At 41.1% G+C, this 17,743-nt stretch overlaps 2 protein-coding genes across 8 annotated transcripts in view; one reads left to right on the top strand and one right to left on the bottom strand.

The window, feature by feature from the left end:
• MACROD2 (mono-ADP ribosylhydrolase 2) overlaps window positions 1-17,743 on the bottom strand; it is an 853,971-nt gene that overhangs the window by 741,024 nt on the left and 95,204 nt on the right. The window lies entirely within an intron of this gene.
• Window positions 943-12,718, top strand: FLRT3 (fibronectin leucine rich transmembrane protein 3). Its single transcript, XM_068186315.1, has 3 exons — window positions 943-999; window positions 8,226-8,965; window positions 10,031-12,718. The coding sequence occupies exon 3, from the start codon at window positions 10,076-10,078 to the stop codon at window positions 12,023-12,025; it is 1,950 nt and encodes a 649-aa protein (XP_068042416.1). The 5' UTR covers window positions 943-999; window positions 8,226-8,965; window positions 10,031-10,075; the 3' UTR covers window positions 12,026-12,718.

The following is a 17,743-nucleotide window of genomic DNA, read 5'->3' as shown; positions in this document are numbered from 1 at the left end:
ATGGGAAATTTTTAAAAAACCAAGACAATAGAAACATCTACCTCATCTGCCAAAACTAATGCTACTTGTGCGCTTGTAAGCTACGGCTAAAGGAAACTGGGCTTTATGAAAAAAAAAAACGCCTGGGGAAGATGTTTTCTACTTTGCCCTTTAACGACCATAAATTTCTGGTTGTGTTTGAAGGGCAGAAAGTTTAGGAAAAATTCCTAAGGACTGCAGTCTGGCCAGGCCCCAATTCCCCCTCAATCTCAGTGCTGAGATAAGGTATCTCCCGGTGAGCGGCGGCCCGGGTGGAGCAGGAACCAGGCAGTTCGTATCCACTCGATGGTTCCAAAGGGAGTCACCTCGGGAAAGCCCTCAAACCTTCCAAAGCTGCCACAGCCTGCAATGCTTTACACGAAGCGCCACAGCCAGGGAGATGCCAGGGGAGTGACGGCACTCACAGCCATGTGGCGACTGGGACTGAGGAAATTGATTAATTTATTTGTCTTTTAAACAGGGTTTTTTTCAAGCCCCTTCCTGAAACTCGCGGCCTGTCCCGGTCCTTGCACCCAAAACCAGGGAACTGGGATCACCTGCCCAGCACAGAACCGGGCACTGGGGGATGAACTGGGGGATGAAGGGGAGCCACCCCGGCACGGCCACCAGCGGCACCACTGCTTCTCCGCCACGTCCAAAGCAGGGTAAAGAACCCGTTTTAAATCCTCCCCCGTGCGGAGCCCAGGCGCCACGTCCGCCCCCGACCCCCCCCCCCCCCCGCGCGGCGGGGCCGTGGCGCCGCCTGCTGCTCCCCCTAGCGGCGGCCTCGCGCCGCGCCCCGCCCCGGCCCCGCCCCCCGTGACGTCCGGCCCCGCCCCCGCGGCTCCGCCGCTGCCGTCGCGACTTGAGGGGCGCGCGCCGAGCTCCGTGCGCGGCCGCCCCGCGACAGCGCAGTGCCCGCTCCGCGCCGCGCTCCGCGCCCGCCGCCGCCCGGGCCGCCCCTTCCGCGCCTCTCCGCAGGTAAGCGCGGGATGACCGCTTCTTCTCCTCCGCGGGACTTGCGCGGGTCGGGGGCTGCAGAGAACGAGGAGGATGGGGTGGGAAGTTTGGGCGCGCTCCCTACACCACCAGCCGCTTCCCAGCGCCGGAGTGCGGGCACGGCGCTGCGGCGGGGAGAGCCCGCCCGCCCTCCCGGCGGGGTGCGCAGCGCGACGCGCAGGAGCGCAGAGGGCTTAGCCCGCACATCTGGAGCGCACCCGGGGGTTCCCCAAGCCGGGCGTGCGGTGCCTGCGCTGCCTCGGCCCCAGGAGAAGGAGCCAGCGCAAACCCGCCCTGCGCGGGGGCGGAAAACAGCGCGGGGGGAGCCGCAGAGCAGCACCCGCGCCCCGCGGCGCTGGGACCCCGGCCGCGCGTTATAACGCGGGTGCTGGGGGGTGTTCCTGCGCGTAACCCGGATCGCTCCCACGGTTGGGAAACTTCCCCCTCCCTCCATCCCTTCTTGCTGCATCTATTAAAAAAAAAATTAATAAAATAAAAAATCGAGGCGATGCGTTCGCGCCCCTGCGCAGCGCTGTCCCCCGCACCACTAAGTCTGCGGGCGAGAAGATGGGCAACAAAATGGTTGCACAGAAAGAATGCAACAGGCCCAAATTCCCGCCCCGACGCCCCACTTGCTTTGGGAAGAAGAGCTGGCTCCTAATCCTCCTGCCGTTCCATAGGTCCTCGCCTAGTTCCAATCAACTTTTCTGCTGTTTTCAGTGTATTAAGTGATTGTGTGCCCTCGTTCAGGCGCAGCCAATTAATTTATAAATGGCTTGCAAATAAATAATTCACTACGTACTTTGTTGCACACCTCATCTCTACGTGATTCTGACCTCAAAAATCGTTTCACGACTGCTGGATGTACCAAAATCTTTTCTTTTTAACCCTCTTCGTCAAATGCAATTAGGAGCTGCAACTTAGTAGATCAGGCAGAGCCCAAGTATCCCTGCATTTCCCAACGTAGTGGTCTTGCTTCCCAGCATCTGCCATAGCTCACAGCAACCAGGCACAGCTTTCTGATTTTGGGGTTGGTTGGCTGGTTCTTTTTTTGGATTCCTGCTTAGTTTCCAAGCTCATCCCCTTGGCGAATAAAAGCTCAGCTCTTGCACAGACAGCTGCCTTTCTGGCTCAGTCCTGCTCTTTGAGGTCGCCTCAATTTTAATCTCTCAGACCGCAGAGGGGTTTGAGCTCAACCCTGGCACATCCAGGCAAAGTTGCAAGGAGTGTTGCAAAGGCGAGGACGAGTGTGTGTAATTAACTAATTCGTGGAATGCTGTTACCAACGGGTTATTAATTCGGGCTGAAGGCAAGTCGCTCCCCTTCTGCAAGGGATCAGTTCTGGTCAGTTAACAGAGCACAGTGGAGTATTCTCTACACCAGATTCACACCAAAATGCAGAATTACTTTACAGTTAAATCTTACTCCTGCACATTAGCTGAATGCATTTTCTCTTTGCCTCTTTGAAACAAGAAGATTCACATTTTGCATTTCTATGTACACCTTTTATACAAAGAAAAAGTATACAAAGAGGCTGAAAATGTTCAGACTTCAAGAAACAGTTCATTATCCTGACCCCAATTTCCTTGTCTAAAATATACTAAAATGCCCAAAAAGATAGAAGCATCAGTTATGCTCACCATCTATTGCCTGGGGATATGATGCCTTAATGAACATTTTTTTTGAATTAGACTGAAAAATGCATTTGTCAATTGAAGTGTATAAAGAAAATAATTATTTGCTATAAAACAGAAAGATCAGTCTGTGTTTTCCTTGTCAATATATGCCATGCATCAGGTCATACTCAAGATCTTTCAGTGCCCTTCCCTCCCTCAAAAGAAAACCCACCTTCAAGTTTCTTTTAATTTATTCCAAAACCATGCAATATAACCCTGTTTAAGATAGGGTTTCAAATATTTCATAAACAAAAGGTGTACCTGGGTTTACAGAAAGCCAATTATCTTGAAATACACTAGGTTTATTCTAATCCTACTTCATGCTGCTATCAAGCTTTTTTATTTTTCCATCCACATTTAATCACTTCTGAAAGCTGTATTTTTTCCTGTCTTCTGTGCTCCTCCTGTATACCAGAAACAGTGACAGCCCTTGGAATATATTTAAAATGCTAATTCTCTTTTTTTTGTTTTTTGTACATTTGCACCATTTTAACTGGAGAACCACCAGATAAATACTGCAAGTAATCAGCATGGGAAATTCTGTAAACTCTCTAGAAGAGTGGTGTATTTTATTTTATTTTTTTTATAACTCCCTCCTTTGCAAGCTGCCGCTGTTTTTCTCACCAGGATACTTTGTTGTAATTAAAGCTGAGAAGACTGGACAGCAGCAAAAAACATCTGACTTGTGGCTCTTAAAAGCACAGGTTTTGTAGCATGTACCACCCCCCAGTGGGCAAAAAACTCTGTAGTAAACTCACAGCGAGCTTTGATCTCCAGAAATAAAGTGGATACATTTTACAGCAAGAACAAAATAAAGATGAGTTTCTGGGTTGGGGTTTTTGGTGTTTGTTTTGGTTTGGTTTTTTCCCCTCTGTCACCAGTAGCTAAAAGTTGTCTGATATTGTGTAAGGCAATGGTGACTAATCAAAGCAGTTGCTGGAGTTTGCAAACTTTGCAGTTGCAGTTATTTGAAGTGGCTTCAGTTGGGAGATGGCCATCTTTGTCTCCTTGTAGCAGGAAGCATGGATGCTAATGGCTAGTTAGCTCTTAAGTTTTTTCCTTAATCACTTCAAAGTGCAGGAATGCACGGAAGAATTAATATGTGATTACTTGCATTTATTTTTAAAAGCAGCCAAATACCACTCAGGGCAGGAATCTTGAAAAGTGTTCAGTACGTATCTTATGGCATCACTAACTCTCTTCTGCCTTTCATGAGCTGTAAGAATCCAAACAGTCTTACAGCTTCACTTTTTTTCTCATTTTTTGAGGAGCAAACTTAGTAATTAGGATATGAGCAAACAACTGCTTTAAAAAGGAAAGAAACAAAACTACTGAAACTTTATCTAGTGTTCAAGTAATGTTTTTACATGTCAGGAGTTTGTGCCAGAAACTCCCTATCAGGTATAATTCTACCTAAACTTGTCAAGAGGGGAAAACCAGATTTTTTTCCCTTGAAACAATGGCAGCATTTGTTCTCTATTCTTTTATTTAATGCCCAGACAAGTTACCTCAGCAGCAGCTCTCAAAAAGAAAACCTAGAAGCCATAATTGGCTAAACTCAAAGAGCACTAAAATCAAAAATCCATTGCAGAAGACTCCCCCTCAAAGTGTTTTCTTAACGTGCAACCTTTCCTGCAGCAGAGTAGTCAAAACAAAAGAGTGAGAAAGAGTAGAGTAATAGTCTGGGTCTTTTCAACCCAGCATCTTCAAAACTAGGCAAGATTTTAGAAGTAAACTTCAGAAGAGAACCATTCATAGTTCATTTCCATCCTCTACAGCAAATACAGGTTTGGCTGATCTTGGGTGTGGAGTCAAGCTTTTACTCAGAATTCATTTCTAAGTCAGATTTACTTGCATTTGAGGGAAGATCACATACAAATTTGCATTTTTTAGGACACTTGAGTTCGACTTAATAAGACACAAGCAGTATTATTCCTACTGCACAAGAAGTGGCAGCAAGTTTTCTGCAAGTAAATGAAATCTCCAACAAAAAACAACAGCAAATGTCACTAACACGCAGTGATACAGTCTGACTGAAGGGCTCACTCTCACTTTAACAAGCTCATTTACATTTTTTACCCCTTGGAAAGACAGCTAGAGGACCTTCTGCTTGCCTAGCGCCAGACAAAAGACTGGGGCACCTTCCTGAAATACGATGATCGTGGAAATTGCAGCTCCTAGACAGGGTGCTTAGAAAGCATTTTGCTGTCACTGTCAACTAACCCTGAGTAATGCACTTAAAGAAAACAAAGTGTGGACATTGTTTTAAGTCTAGATTAGCACTGTGGAACTTCTTTAAAAAAAAAAAATTTGATGAAGCTGTTTAAGCTGCAGCATGACCTTTGTAAGCACAACTGACATTATAAGCAGTAGATGGACTTCACAAGTATTTTTAAAAATAAGCACATTTTGTGTTTCCGATATGTTTCGAATTCTACACAAATGGAGAGCTAATTCCGGAACAGAAGTACGCTGGTTAAGCAAATTGACTTATCAAGTATGTATATTCTGGTGGTGGCTTTGAATAATAGTTTTGTCTTTTACAACCTAAAAATACCTAGTAGTTTCCCTTTCCTCTGTTACTTTGATGGTAAGAAAGAAGCCACTGAGCTACCAGGTTTACTGCTGGAGAACACAGAGGCAGATTAGAAATTCAAATAAGCATTGTATGACCTCAAGTGAGGCAGGTCTTGATTTTTTTCACATTTTATATTAGCTTGGAAATAAATCTGTTTTTAGAAAAAATCCCAACTTTTCAAATACACCAAAACTATTTATTTTGTTAAGCCGTTGCCTGCCTACAGTACAGCAAGTGCAGCTGGACTCCATACTTCAGGGTAAATACATTGTTCTTCTTATTATGTATTTTTTTAATAGCTCAACTTATGTTGAACATTTCAAAATGAGATGTCCCCTTAACTGTACCACAGCAATAAGTCCACATGCAAGGTCCACACGTTCCTGCTATCTATAGTAATTCACTAGCTTACACAGTCCCAGGAAAACTAATTTAACCATGTGGTGCAGGAAAGTTCATGAAAACATTCAACTTGGAATAAAGAGCAAAAAGGCTGCTTTTCAGTTTTTCCAATGTTACTTTTGTTACCAAAAAACAAGGACCGATTTTTGCATTTAAAAATTATTAGCACAGTTTCTAAAATCTGGTCTGCTCAAAAATAATGGCTTCTTTCAAAACCATGTGTCCATGAAGCCTCCCAGTCTGATGCTGCAGAAACCTGGACACAGTGTCTGTACCAGTGGGGGTCACTTTTCTTTTCATCCTGCCAGATCAGCTATAGTGACTTGGTGTCAGGGAATATTTAGAGACAGCTCAAGAAGGGGAAAGTTGGAGCATGGCAGCATGATTCCCTTCTTCTCTGTAGACAGATCACTGGAGCCTTTGATATGCAAAAACATTGTTTTCAGCTATAGCTTGAGATATAAAAGGGAAGTGCGAGATATCAAACAATCAAGACCTGAAGAAAACTATTCTAAGTTTAGAAAAGGGAGTGGGGGGTATAGCCTTAATCCACATTTTTGAAACAGTGTCGTCTTCTCCAAAGAGACCTTTTCTTTTTCTTGCTCTTGTTTTCATGTAATTTTGAGAGAAGGGATAAAAAAAATTCCAGGAACTTAATGAGCTTTAGTGCCTTCATTTTAATCCTACACATTACTGCTATTATAATAGTGGCAATAAATGAAGAGATGACTATCAGATGAAGCACAGAGGAAACAGTTTATGTGCTAGAAAGGTAAAATAAATGAACTTGCTATGTGCATGTATCTATGTAATGTATGCATACTAGAGCCAACGTTTTGCTTAATACTAACAAGTTTTTTACAGCTCAGAGTTCTAAAGAAAATTTATGATTTTAAGTACTTTAAAGTTATTGTAGCCTTCAAAGGCCTATTAAAGGAATTTATATTCCTATTTCACTATACCCTTCCAGAAAATACCTTCTATCACGACTTCACATTAGTTCCTAAGAGACACCATTTTTTTCTACAGCTGTTAAGTTGCTCTTTATTTCAAAGTTTTAGGAATAGGGTCTGGGCTTCTTTCCTCAAACACTTGAGTAATACAGAGCAAGAAAAACTAGACACTGGAAGATCACAGAGCTTTTTTTGTTCCATTTCATAATGATTATATAATTTACCCAAATTACATAAGTTACCACTAAACATGCATTCCCTTGTATTCTAAAATGTGGCCACTGAGATTGAGATTTTGCTTTAAATAAAGCATACATAAAAATACTTATTTATGCCACCATGGGGGTCTCTGATTTTGAGTTCTTTTTTTTTTATTGGACAACTGCTGAAAACAAGATGCTGAAAACAAAGCTCAGAGGAGCACGAAAGCAGCAGCAAGAGAGGAGTCTTCTCCACTCCCTCACATGATGGGTAGTCACACCATCTCTCAAATGGGGGGCTTTGGGCTTTTTTTTTTTTTTTTAATGGTTAACGTTTTTCTTTTTTTGAAAAAGAGCAGCAAAATTTGTATCTATTTAAATATATCACTGCCTATTCTGCATTGCTGTAAGGAGTATGACTGGTCTGTTTCATAACAGACCTGCTACAAATTGCAAAAGGCATTTTTAAAACAAGAGAGTATTTGTGTTTAGGTCAAGTATTTTACGGAGGAGCAGGAGATGCTCTAGTTTTGCTCCCAGGAAGGCAGTTAAGCAAGCATTACTCAGCACACTGTTCCTGCCAAGTATTTTGGTTCCAAGGATTGTGCTCGGTCCCTTGGACAAACGTGAAGTCACAAAAGGGGAATAAAAGCAAGTACACGTTAAGGATTTGTTTCATTTCAGATTTAACCACTTTTATTTCAGACATGCTACCTACAAACTCACTGGGGGCATGGTATCTCACTGGATACTTTACCCAGTAGTGATACAAAGTAGCCCAAGTTAAGAATGCTGTTTAAAAAATAACTAGTGTTCTGTAAGAAATACAAATGAAAGAAATAATATTTTTCTTCTTTTTAGAAATTTTACAACCTAAACCCACCTATGTATTGCCAAAAAGCAGGACACAGATGCCCGGCTAGTCCCTAGCTCAGAATCAGCATGCTGCATGTCAGAATTATATTCATACAATATTTTGGCAAAAATGCTTTCCCTTTCACCCAGCAGCTAGTGAAGAGTTATTAGCTCCCTTTACACTTAAAACCAAGGAGAAGATCACCTATTTACCAGGAACACAAAGCAAGCAACCATTTTGGCCTCCTCCAAGGAGGTAACACAGGCATTTGACATCAGATGAAAAATATAATTTACAAATATTTTATAACTCTCTGCCTTTATTTTTCTACTGAAACAAAGGAAAATACAGTTCCAGCAAAACTGCAGTAACATGAAACTACAGAGAAAAACATTTTTTGAAAGAGCTCTGTGGATTTTGCTGAAATACCAATGCCTTGGGGAAACAAGGTGTGCTACTCATGTACAGGGAATGCAACCCCTAAAACTAGTGTGTACTAGTGTTGTTATTAATTCCTTTTTTTTGTTGTTTTTACTTTTGCAGGACATTAGGAATTCGAGGAAAGCTTTCAAAGGGGAGTTTTCTGGGAAGGAAATCGTATTTTTGTGGGGGTTTTTTATAATGAAGAAAACCATCTGAATTGCCTGATGTTTCTGTGGTAAAGTAACTTGCATTCTTGCAGCACAGGAGGAATTCTTTCCTGCATTACAAATTTGGAAGAAGTGTTACGAAGTGAGAGTTGGAAAATGGTTCTCTGAAAGAGGTGTGGATGTACCAGGATGTAGCTACTGTACAAAGGTCATACTTGGATAATTCTGGATAGGAAAAAGCATCCCTTTCCTGACCTCCTGAAGAGGCTGCAATCCTTCAAGCCTCAGCATAATGAATAGTTTCTATCACGCGGCACTAAAGTTCCCTCCTCTGACTACTACGCTGCACAGAAGAGTTTGTAAGAGTTACAAAGAAAGTAATTTCTGCTAAAGGCATTAAACCAAACAAAAGAGGCTCTTCATTCACAGACTTTACACGAGGACTGAAATAGAAGGAAGTTGAAGCTTTTCTACACTGGGGCCTGGTGTGCTTATGTACCATGATAAATCTTGGTTGGAATGCTCATTGAGTATCGTGCCAGGAGCCAGGAAACACACACCACCACCAAGGACCATCTGAGTAAACACCATTGAGAAAAAACTGCTTCATGGAGTAAACCGTAAGAGTGGGCAGAAAGACATCCCTTTACTGGATATCCTCAAGCACAAAATTTCCTCATACCTTTAAATACGGTAGGATCAATATAAATTTGTTTTCCTTTTCACGCCTCTGAGAATAAAGTTCAATTAATATATGAACCCATAAGAGAAAGGGTCATGACACTGCTCTAATGCATAGGTCATCTTGCAGCAGTTTTCACAATCCTAATTACAATGGTAATTGAATTATGTTGTCTTAAAAGCTATAAAAATGCTAATTACCTGAGCTCAGTGTACAAACACACTACCAATGCAAAGTACAATCTCAGTCTCAAGAGTTAATTTATACTATGCTGGTAATAAGATGGGAAAATGTGGTTAAACCTGCCAAATAGACTCTTATGAGTGTGCTACTTAGTAAGACGACTTTTGAGAATGACAAATATTTAAACATTAAATTAAGCATGTAATTAAGTATTTCATCCAGTGAACTAGAAAGCCATAGCTCTACCAGTTGTAACATTCACCTTTCTGAGCAGTCACTTAAGTTTGAAAACCAAGCAAAATAGTCCACGGTGTTTGTAAGTTACACACTGTGGAGTTGAGCACTGGGAAAGACTTGGGGAAATGTCTTCACTGGCCCTCATTCTTTAGTCTGCATTTTATGCTTTGCTTTTAGGGCTTTTGTTGAACTTCTGAAATAGCTAGCACTAGACTTGTAGGTTTGGTAAGGGTTTTATAGTTCACTTAAGGGCTCCTGAGGAAGTTAGCTGGCTTAGGAATTAGTTCTTATCTTTCAGATATAGAATGATTTACTTGAACTCTGGTGTGACTTCAGTTCTGTAGTTATCTGGTATCTGTGAACAAAGATTGTCGGTATAGATGAAATGGGAAGGAATCCTTAGAAAGTCTTGTTGCTTAAGCAAAATAATTCACAGACCAGGCATACTTGATTATATTATTTTTAATCACTATGCAGTTAATTAGTACAAGTAATAGAATTACTGATGTAAGGAAAAGAGAGTAAAATGCATCTACGCACTTGAATTTTGTTTTAATATGTGTTTCAGATATCTTCTGTAATGTTGAAGTTGATTTTTTTTAATTGCGGTTTATTCACTGATGATCTGGATAATTTTGTTTGTTTGGTTTTTTTAGATTGTTGAAGATCAGAACTGTATAGAAATCTCATCATTCCTGACCATGATTAGTGTTACCTGGAGCATCTTCCTAGTTTGGACTAAAATAGGGCTGTTACTTGACATGGCACCTTATTCTGTTAGTGCCAAACCATGCCCTTCAGTATGTCGCTGTGATGTGGGTTTCATATATTGTAATGATCGCGATTTGACGTCTATTCCTACAGGAATCCCAGAGGATGCAACTACCCTCTTCCTTCAGAACAATCAAATAAATAATGCTGGGATTCCTTCAGAACTGAAGAACTTGCTTAGGGTGGAAAGAATATATTTATACCGCAACAGCCTAGATGAATTCCCCACTAACCTCCCTAAGTACATTAAGGAACTGCATTTGCAGGAGAACAATATAAGGACCATTACTTATGATTCACTTTCAAAAATTCCTTATCTGGAAGAACTGCATTTGGATGATAATTCTGTTTCTGCCGTTAGCATTGAGGATGGAGCTTTCCGGGACAACATCTATCTCAGACTTCTTTTTCTCTCTCGAAATCACCTTAGCACCATTCCCTGGGGTTTGCCTAAAACCATAGAAGAGCTACGCTTGGATGATAATCGTATTTCCACAATTTCTGAGCTGTCCCTTCAAGACCTTACAAATCTAAAACGCCTTGTTTTAGATGGAAATCTTCTAAATAATCATGGATTAGGAGACAAAGTCTTCATTAATCTAGTCAATCTTACAGAATTGTCATTGGTCCGCAATTCACTCACAGCTGCACCGGTGAATTTGCCGGGAACAAACCTAAGAAAACTTTATCTCCAAGAAAACCACATAAACCGTGTGCCACCCAATGCCTTCTCTTACTTACGGCAATTGTATCGACTAGATATGTCCAATAACAATCTCAGCAATTTACCTCAGGGTGTCTTTGATGATCTAGACAACATCACTCAACTTTTTCTTCGCAACAACCCTTGGCACTGTGGGTGCAAAATGAAATGGGTACGTGACTGGTTACAGTCATTGCCTTTAAAAGTGAACGTACGTGGACTGATGTGTCAGGCACCAGAAAAAGTACGTGGAATGGCTATCAAAGACCTCAGCGCAGAACTGTTTGACTGTAAAGACGATAGCGTGATAAGCACCGTCCAAATCACTACTGCAGTACCCAACACGTTATACCCAGCCCAGGGACACTGGCCCATTTCTGTGACCAAACAACCAGACATCAAAACTCCCAACCTAAATAAAAACTACAGAACCACAGCAAGCCCAGTACGCAAAATCATTACAATATTTGTGAAATCCGTAAGCACGGAGACTATTCACATCTCCTGGAAAGTTGCACTACCTATGACTGCTTTGAGACTGAGCTGGCTCAAGATGGGTCACAGCCCTGCCTTTGGATCTATAACTGAAACTATAGTTACAGGTGACAGAAACGACTATTTGCTCACGGCTCTCGAACCAGAGTCACCATACCGTGTGTGCATGGTTCCCATGGAAACCAGCAATATCTATCTCTCCGATGAAACACCCGAATGCATCGAGACTGAGACGGCACCTCTTAAGATGTACAACCCTACCACCACCCTCAATCGGGAGCAGGAGAAAGAACCTTACAAAAACTCCAGCTTGCCCTTGGCCGCCATCATCGGTGGTGTGGTGGCGCTGGTGGCCATAGGGCTGCTGGCCCTGGTCTGCTGGTACGTCCATAGAAACGGGTCCCTGTTCTCCCGGAACTGCACCTACAGCAAGGGACGCCGGAGAAAAGATGACTATGCCGAAGCAGGAACCAAGAAGGATAACTCCATCTTGGAAATCAGGGAGACTTCTTTCCAGATGATACCAATAACCAGTGACCAAGTGTCCAAGGAGGAATTTGTAATACACACCATTTTCCCACCTAATGGCATGAATCTGTACAAGAACAGCCACAGTGAAAGCAGTAGTAACAGGAGCTACAGAGACAGTGGTATTCCAGATTCAGATCATTCACACTCATGATACTGAGGGACGTGAAAGACTGGTTTGGGTTTTGTTGGGTTTTTTGGGTTTGTTTTGTTTTTTAAAGAAAACAAGAAAAGACTGACTTAACAGTCGCTGTTCTACTGCAAAACACTGGATTAAAAGACTGACAAAGCAATGTACTGTACATTTGCCATATAATTTATATTTAAGAACTTTTTATTAAAAGTTTCAAATTTCAGGCTACTGCTGCGATTAATGTAGTGGGGATACCTGACCACAATTCTATATTTTAGTATTTTTTAGTAATTTGTACTGTATTTTCCTTGCTAATATTGAAGTTACAGACCATTTAACTTTTGTGTTCTACTGAGTAAGATGATTTGTTGACTGTGAAAGTGAATTTTCTTGCCGTGTTGAGCAGTCAGAACATTCATCTGAGATCCTTGTAAGTGTAAGCACAGGTCATTTTTCACTTTGGTATCAATAAAATAATGTTGAACCTGGCAAATCAGGAATATCAAAAAGTGGTTACGAAAACTCACAGAACTTCCAGTGTTGAGTCTATTAAATCTGTAAACCACAACAATATTCAATAAACAAAAATGTGTGTAGTAATGGGCAATATCAGCTGTCTGGATATATCCATTCAACAGTGGTGAAATCCAGTTTAAATTAGAATAATCAAATTGATGATATGCATGAGACTGAAGCTTTTGACAAGTGTTAAAAGTGTTAAAAAAAAAGTAGTAGTCTCTACAAACCAAGGGGGTAGATAAGTTCAGGAATAGTTCAGTGGTCTGTGTATTACGGACAAAATAGTGATGGATGCTTATCGAAGCAGTGACCCTTGAAGGGGGAATAGCGCACTCTGACTCCATGTTGCAGAAGGCTGAATAAATTAAACTAAATTATATTACATCTATACTAGAACTATACCATACTAAAAAGATACTAAAGAAAAACCCGTGACTGTCTCCAGACAGTCACGACACAGCTTTGACCCAATTGGCCAATCAATCCAAACAACCTTGACCGGTGTCCAATTAACAAATCACTCTGGGTAAACAATCTCCGTAACACATTCCACATGTGCCAAACAACAGGAGCAGTGAATAGAGATAAGAATTGTTTTCTTCTTTCTCTGAGCTTTCTTACTGTGTCTCACAACATCCCAGGAAAAATCCTAGGAGAGAGAATCATGTCTCTCTCTGTTCAGAGAATGTGAATGCCACAGATGCTCACAGGCATTTGGGAGACAAAGGCAGGAAGACAGACAACACTTTGAAACTGCTTTGAAAAGAAAAAGGGCTTAAAGTGCAGTTTCACAAGAAAAGAGAGTAGGACAAAACCCAAGGCAATAAAAGCAAGATCTCAAATACTAAGGTGGTCCCAAAGGTGAGCAGAAAAATGGAGAATGCAGCTATTCTGAAGCGTATAGGAGTCTGTGTTCAGTATAATGCTGTTACAGTCAGGAATACTGCCCATTACTGTCACAGTTATCCAGAAATTCCTTGGTAAATCTGTAAGGTAACATGTTTCTTTCTGCCTTCCTGCTGAACTATGAGCTATTTCATGTTTAAACCCCAAGCCACTCTTTGTTGCAGTAATCGTTCTGTTTCTTCAACTAAAAACCAAAGTGCTTTGTACGCCCTTTGGCCAGTCTTGTGTGTGCCTTGATCCAACGCTACATGTATCAAGCTTTTAAAAACTAAGAAAAAAAGGAAATAATAAAATACCCAGCTTTTCATACATAACTTAACTATGAAAAATACTGGTCTTATTCATGAATGAAGTTGAAAAACTGCTTCAAAATTATGCTGCGCCTCTGCAGTGCTCGGATAAGAAACACACTTGGAAGCTACTACTTCTCAGGTCATGAGCTTCACCTCTCTCTGTGTTCAGGTTAACAGTATTATCCTTGCAGGTTTTCTTCATTATTAATCACTTGAGAAAAAAGTTTTCACAACAGTGAACAGTGTGAACAATGAAAGGAAAAAAGGCATGGAGTTACAACCCTCTGAAATACAGGGTTTTTTTAAAAGAAACAGCAAATGAAAAATATTTAATATTTCAGACAAGAAGGAATGTATACCAAATGCAGTTTAATTCTATGAGAATTTTAGTGATGCTTGGCCTGTTTCTCTAAGAGTAGTAAAAAACAAGAGATGAAGAAAGAGTGACCAACACTGAGACTAATGTTTTCAGCGGTCCCTGCAAATGAATCTCCTGCCAGGGATCCATCTAACTGCGCAGACCCAAAATCTCCAGTAACACACTTTTTTTTAATCCTCATTTTCCAGATGTACCCAGGGAAGTTCCTCTCCAAACTCACTGTTCCATGGAATTGTTGACACATCATTTTCAAAAATGTCTCCCACAGTTTTCTGAGCAGTGGAGGCAGGCAGCACTGTGCTTCCTTAATGACATTGTACAAAACAAAGAAAAAAAAATGCTCCTTTGCCTGGAGCATTGAATGGATCCATGGAAAGGGGAGTGTAATGCACCAAACAAGACTATTTTGCTCTGTTGTCCCATCAGGTGCCAGTCTAGGGAAGGGCAAGAAAGCCAAGACTGAGTATGTGGAGCCTCATTACCTTGATGTGCAAAAAGCTTCCCAAGCAGTGAAGAGGGAAGGAAAACAACACAGAGGGACTGGACAGACCTGTTCTTTGTCTACACTCACACAGGGGCATCCCTGATACCTGAGCCTATGTAATGGCTGGGTCACTGGCAAGAGAGCCTAGTTCTTTGCCAGCAGTTCTCCAGTAACAAAATTAAACAGGTTTTGTTGGATTTTCAAGCTATTTGAAAACCTCTGTCTCAGTTGGCTCCAAATTTATGTTGTGAAAAAGGTAAAACAACACTGAGTACTTTGCCTTCTGAGACACCTAAGCCAGAAGTGCCTGGTAATGGTATGTACCAACTCCAGTGATGCCACACAAGGTCATAAGGGTATAAAAAAGTTAGCATTTGAAGAGATAATTGTATGACAGTCTTAAGTAAAATGACTTTTTATGTGACATTTTTGCCTGTGAGGCAGAAGGGTACAAATCCAAAGCAACTTCAGTAAATCAACCCAGTTGTTCCTACTTCACCTTCCACCAACAAGAGTGAAAACCTGGGCAAGGGTGTCTTCCTCAGGCAATCAGGTCAGGCTTGCAGGAGAGCTGGTATCCTCTTACCACATGTGATGTCAGTGCAAAAAATCGCTCACTGGAGTGGTGAAGACCTTCCTCGGGTTCTACAGGAACTTTTACTCCACACACATAATGTTAAAATGAATTTGGCAAGTGAAAGACTGCTTTCAAACTAAACTGTGTGTTTTATCCTTTGGCTGTTTATACAAATTTCTCTTCCTCTTCATGTCAGGCCTGTCTCTTCAAGACTGCTACTTATCCTAGTGCTGCATGCAATGCTCCCCAGCACCACCATAAATCCCTTCAGTTAGAGAGGTATATACACAGGCAAAGTAGATTACTACAGTAGGCACTTTGTTCAACACATTTATCAAAAGAACATTAATCCACATAAATTTATCTCAGTTTTTGAATTCCATGTTATTTCTGTGTCCTAATCAATATTTAATTGTGGAACAGGGGGTGAGATTTTTTTCAGTGTTGCCTAAACCTATGTGCAGAATTCATTTGATCAGTACTCTCCATATTCAAATACTATGCTAAGTATCTTTTACATTCTTTATCGTGGTCCCTTTTTTAATTTATAGTGCTATCCTCAATTGCCCACAGTTGTGTTTTAACCTGAAAGCTGTCTCCAAAAACAGCCCAGTACTTTGGAAACAGTTAATAACAGTTCATCTGGGCACCTTCCAGAACCAGGGCCAGGAGCTGGACTCAATGATCCTGATGGGTCCTTTGAACTCAGTATATTCTACGATTCTGTGAGAAACTTGCTTCATTTATAAGCTGTTATTTCATATCTTTCTACCAGAGCCTGATGTGCAGCAACTGTTGGGGTTTTTTGATTGTTTTTTTTTTTCTTCTGGCTTTAACAGTACCAAATTCAAAGTATTATGGTCTTGGAACACAGTTTCCATCTCTCCTGCTAATGCACTAGTGAGCATGCAAGCTATCTTGTGCCAATGCTGTACATATTGAATGTAGAGCAGCAAATGCAATAAAGCAAGAGCAAAAGTAATAAAGGCTTATTTGCTATTAAAATAATTTACTGATGACATAATGCACTAAAGCATATATAGAGACTTCCCTTCTAAGAGGATAAAATTTTGTACATTCACCTGCAGCTGAAGTTGGATAAGACCTTCAGAAGTGAGCTGGCAGATGCCGTCTGCATCGCTTCATCCAAACCACATTTGTTTGAGATAGTTTTGGGCAGAACCATAATTCACATGGGTACCCCTCCACTTTCAAAATGCCTTAACCTTACTTCCAAATCTGTATATTGTTTCAGCATCACCTAGGGACCGATCTTTGTTTGATTAACTGTTTCTTTACTGATACCAAACCTGCCAGAGCTTCAAGCCACAAGCCAGCGTTTGACCATCAGTGATTTTTTTTTTTCAAAACATGAAGTTACTCCATACCTGAGAAGTTGTCATCTTCCAAACTAGCCCAGAGTGGTTCCATTAGCAAGAAAAAGCTCATTGACTGAATTCAGACATCAGAATTTTACTTTTTTTTTTCCTTTGCAAATTAATTTAATTTTGGGGTGGTGGATAAGAATTCCACCCTTCTGATGAAATTAGAGCCCTTTCAAACACGCTGAAGGTACAGCCATGACACACTTATTAAATTCTGGACACAATTGCTTTAAAAGTTTTTTCTTTTGGTAAACATGAATGTTTGATTTAATAGTTCTTTCATCAAATCATTGCCTGCTTCTCTCAAAAAACGAGATAAAAGCAGAATGTAGAAGGGTGGCAAAGCAGATGCTCAAAATAAGCATCACCCTGTTTTCTCAGCACAGGGCATCAAGTAAGATACTCACAGCATGGTAGTCTTTAAGTGATGCCTGAGGAACATTTCTCCCCTGGGGGGAACCAAGACACTTCAAATGGGTGTTAAATGAACATTCTCTGGATTTTTGATGGTCTAAGGCAAAGGCATACAATACATATTCTGGCAACCACGCAAATGTCCATCATGCATGGACATCATAAATGCCCTATGTCTGAAAACTGCAGGTCAGGACTGCAGATGTGAATTTCCCAACTTCAACTGCTTTTCACAGCCCCTTTTTGTTTTCTTAGGTGCAAACTTAATGGAAGTCACAGTATAAAACCCCTCAAGATTAACAACATGAGCTGAAAACTTCTTTTTGGTATCTGAAGCTGGACCTTCTAAGCTTAGCAAGAACACTCATAAATAAGTTATAAAAATAGAAGGATCTTAATAGGGCTAATTAAATAATCTGACTTGTTCAAGCTGGTTGATAGTGTTCATATGGGCTGATACTCTGTCCTGAACAGCCCTCTTAAGTCATCAAAAAGAGGGAGCAGATGATAGCCAAGTGCTAGTGCCCGCTTCTGTCCCCTTGCTGAGCTTAAGGAATATCTATCTATAGACAGAGCTGTGGAAGGCCTAATTGTTCGAACTCGAGGGGCTGCACCATGTTCTTTAAACACTAACTGTGGGAACATCATTTACAAAAGGATGAAATTATGTACATTATGCATCATTTAATGTCCCTAATTTATGCAAAATATTTAAAAATTTATTTAGCTCAGAACTGCACATCCAATTTATGTAATACCGCTTTCCTCCAGTGGCCTTAGTC

The sequence above is a fragment of the Anomalospiza imberbis genome, chromosome 3, assembly GCF_031753505.1.
Source record: "Anomalospiza imberbis isolate Cuckoo-Finch-1a 21T00152 chromosome 3, ASM3175350v1, whole genome shotgun sequence".
NCBI classification, from domain to species: domain Eukaryota; kingdom Metazoa; phylum Chordata; class Aves; order Passeriformes; family Viduidae; genus Anomalospiza; species Anomalospiza imberbis.
Note: the sequence above shows the minus strand (reverse complement) of the source record. Positions and strands in the feature narration are given on the sequence as shown.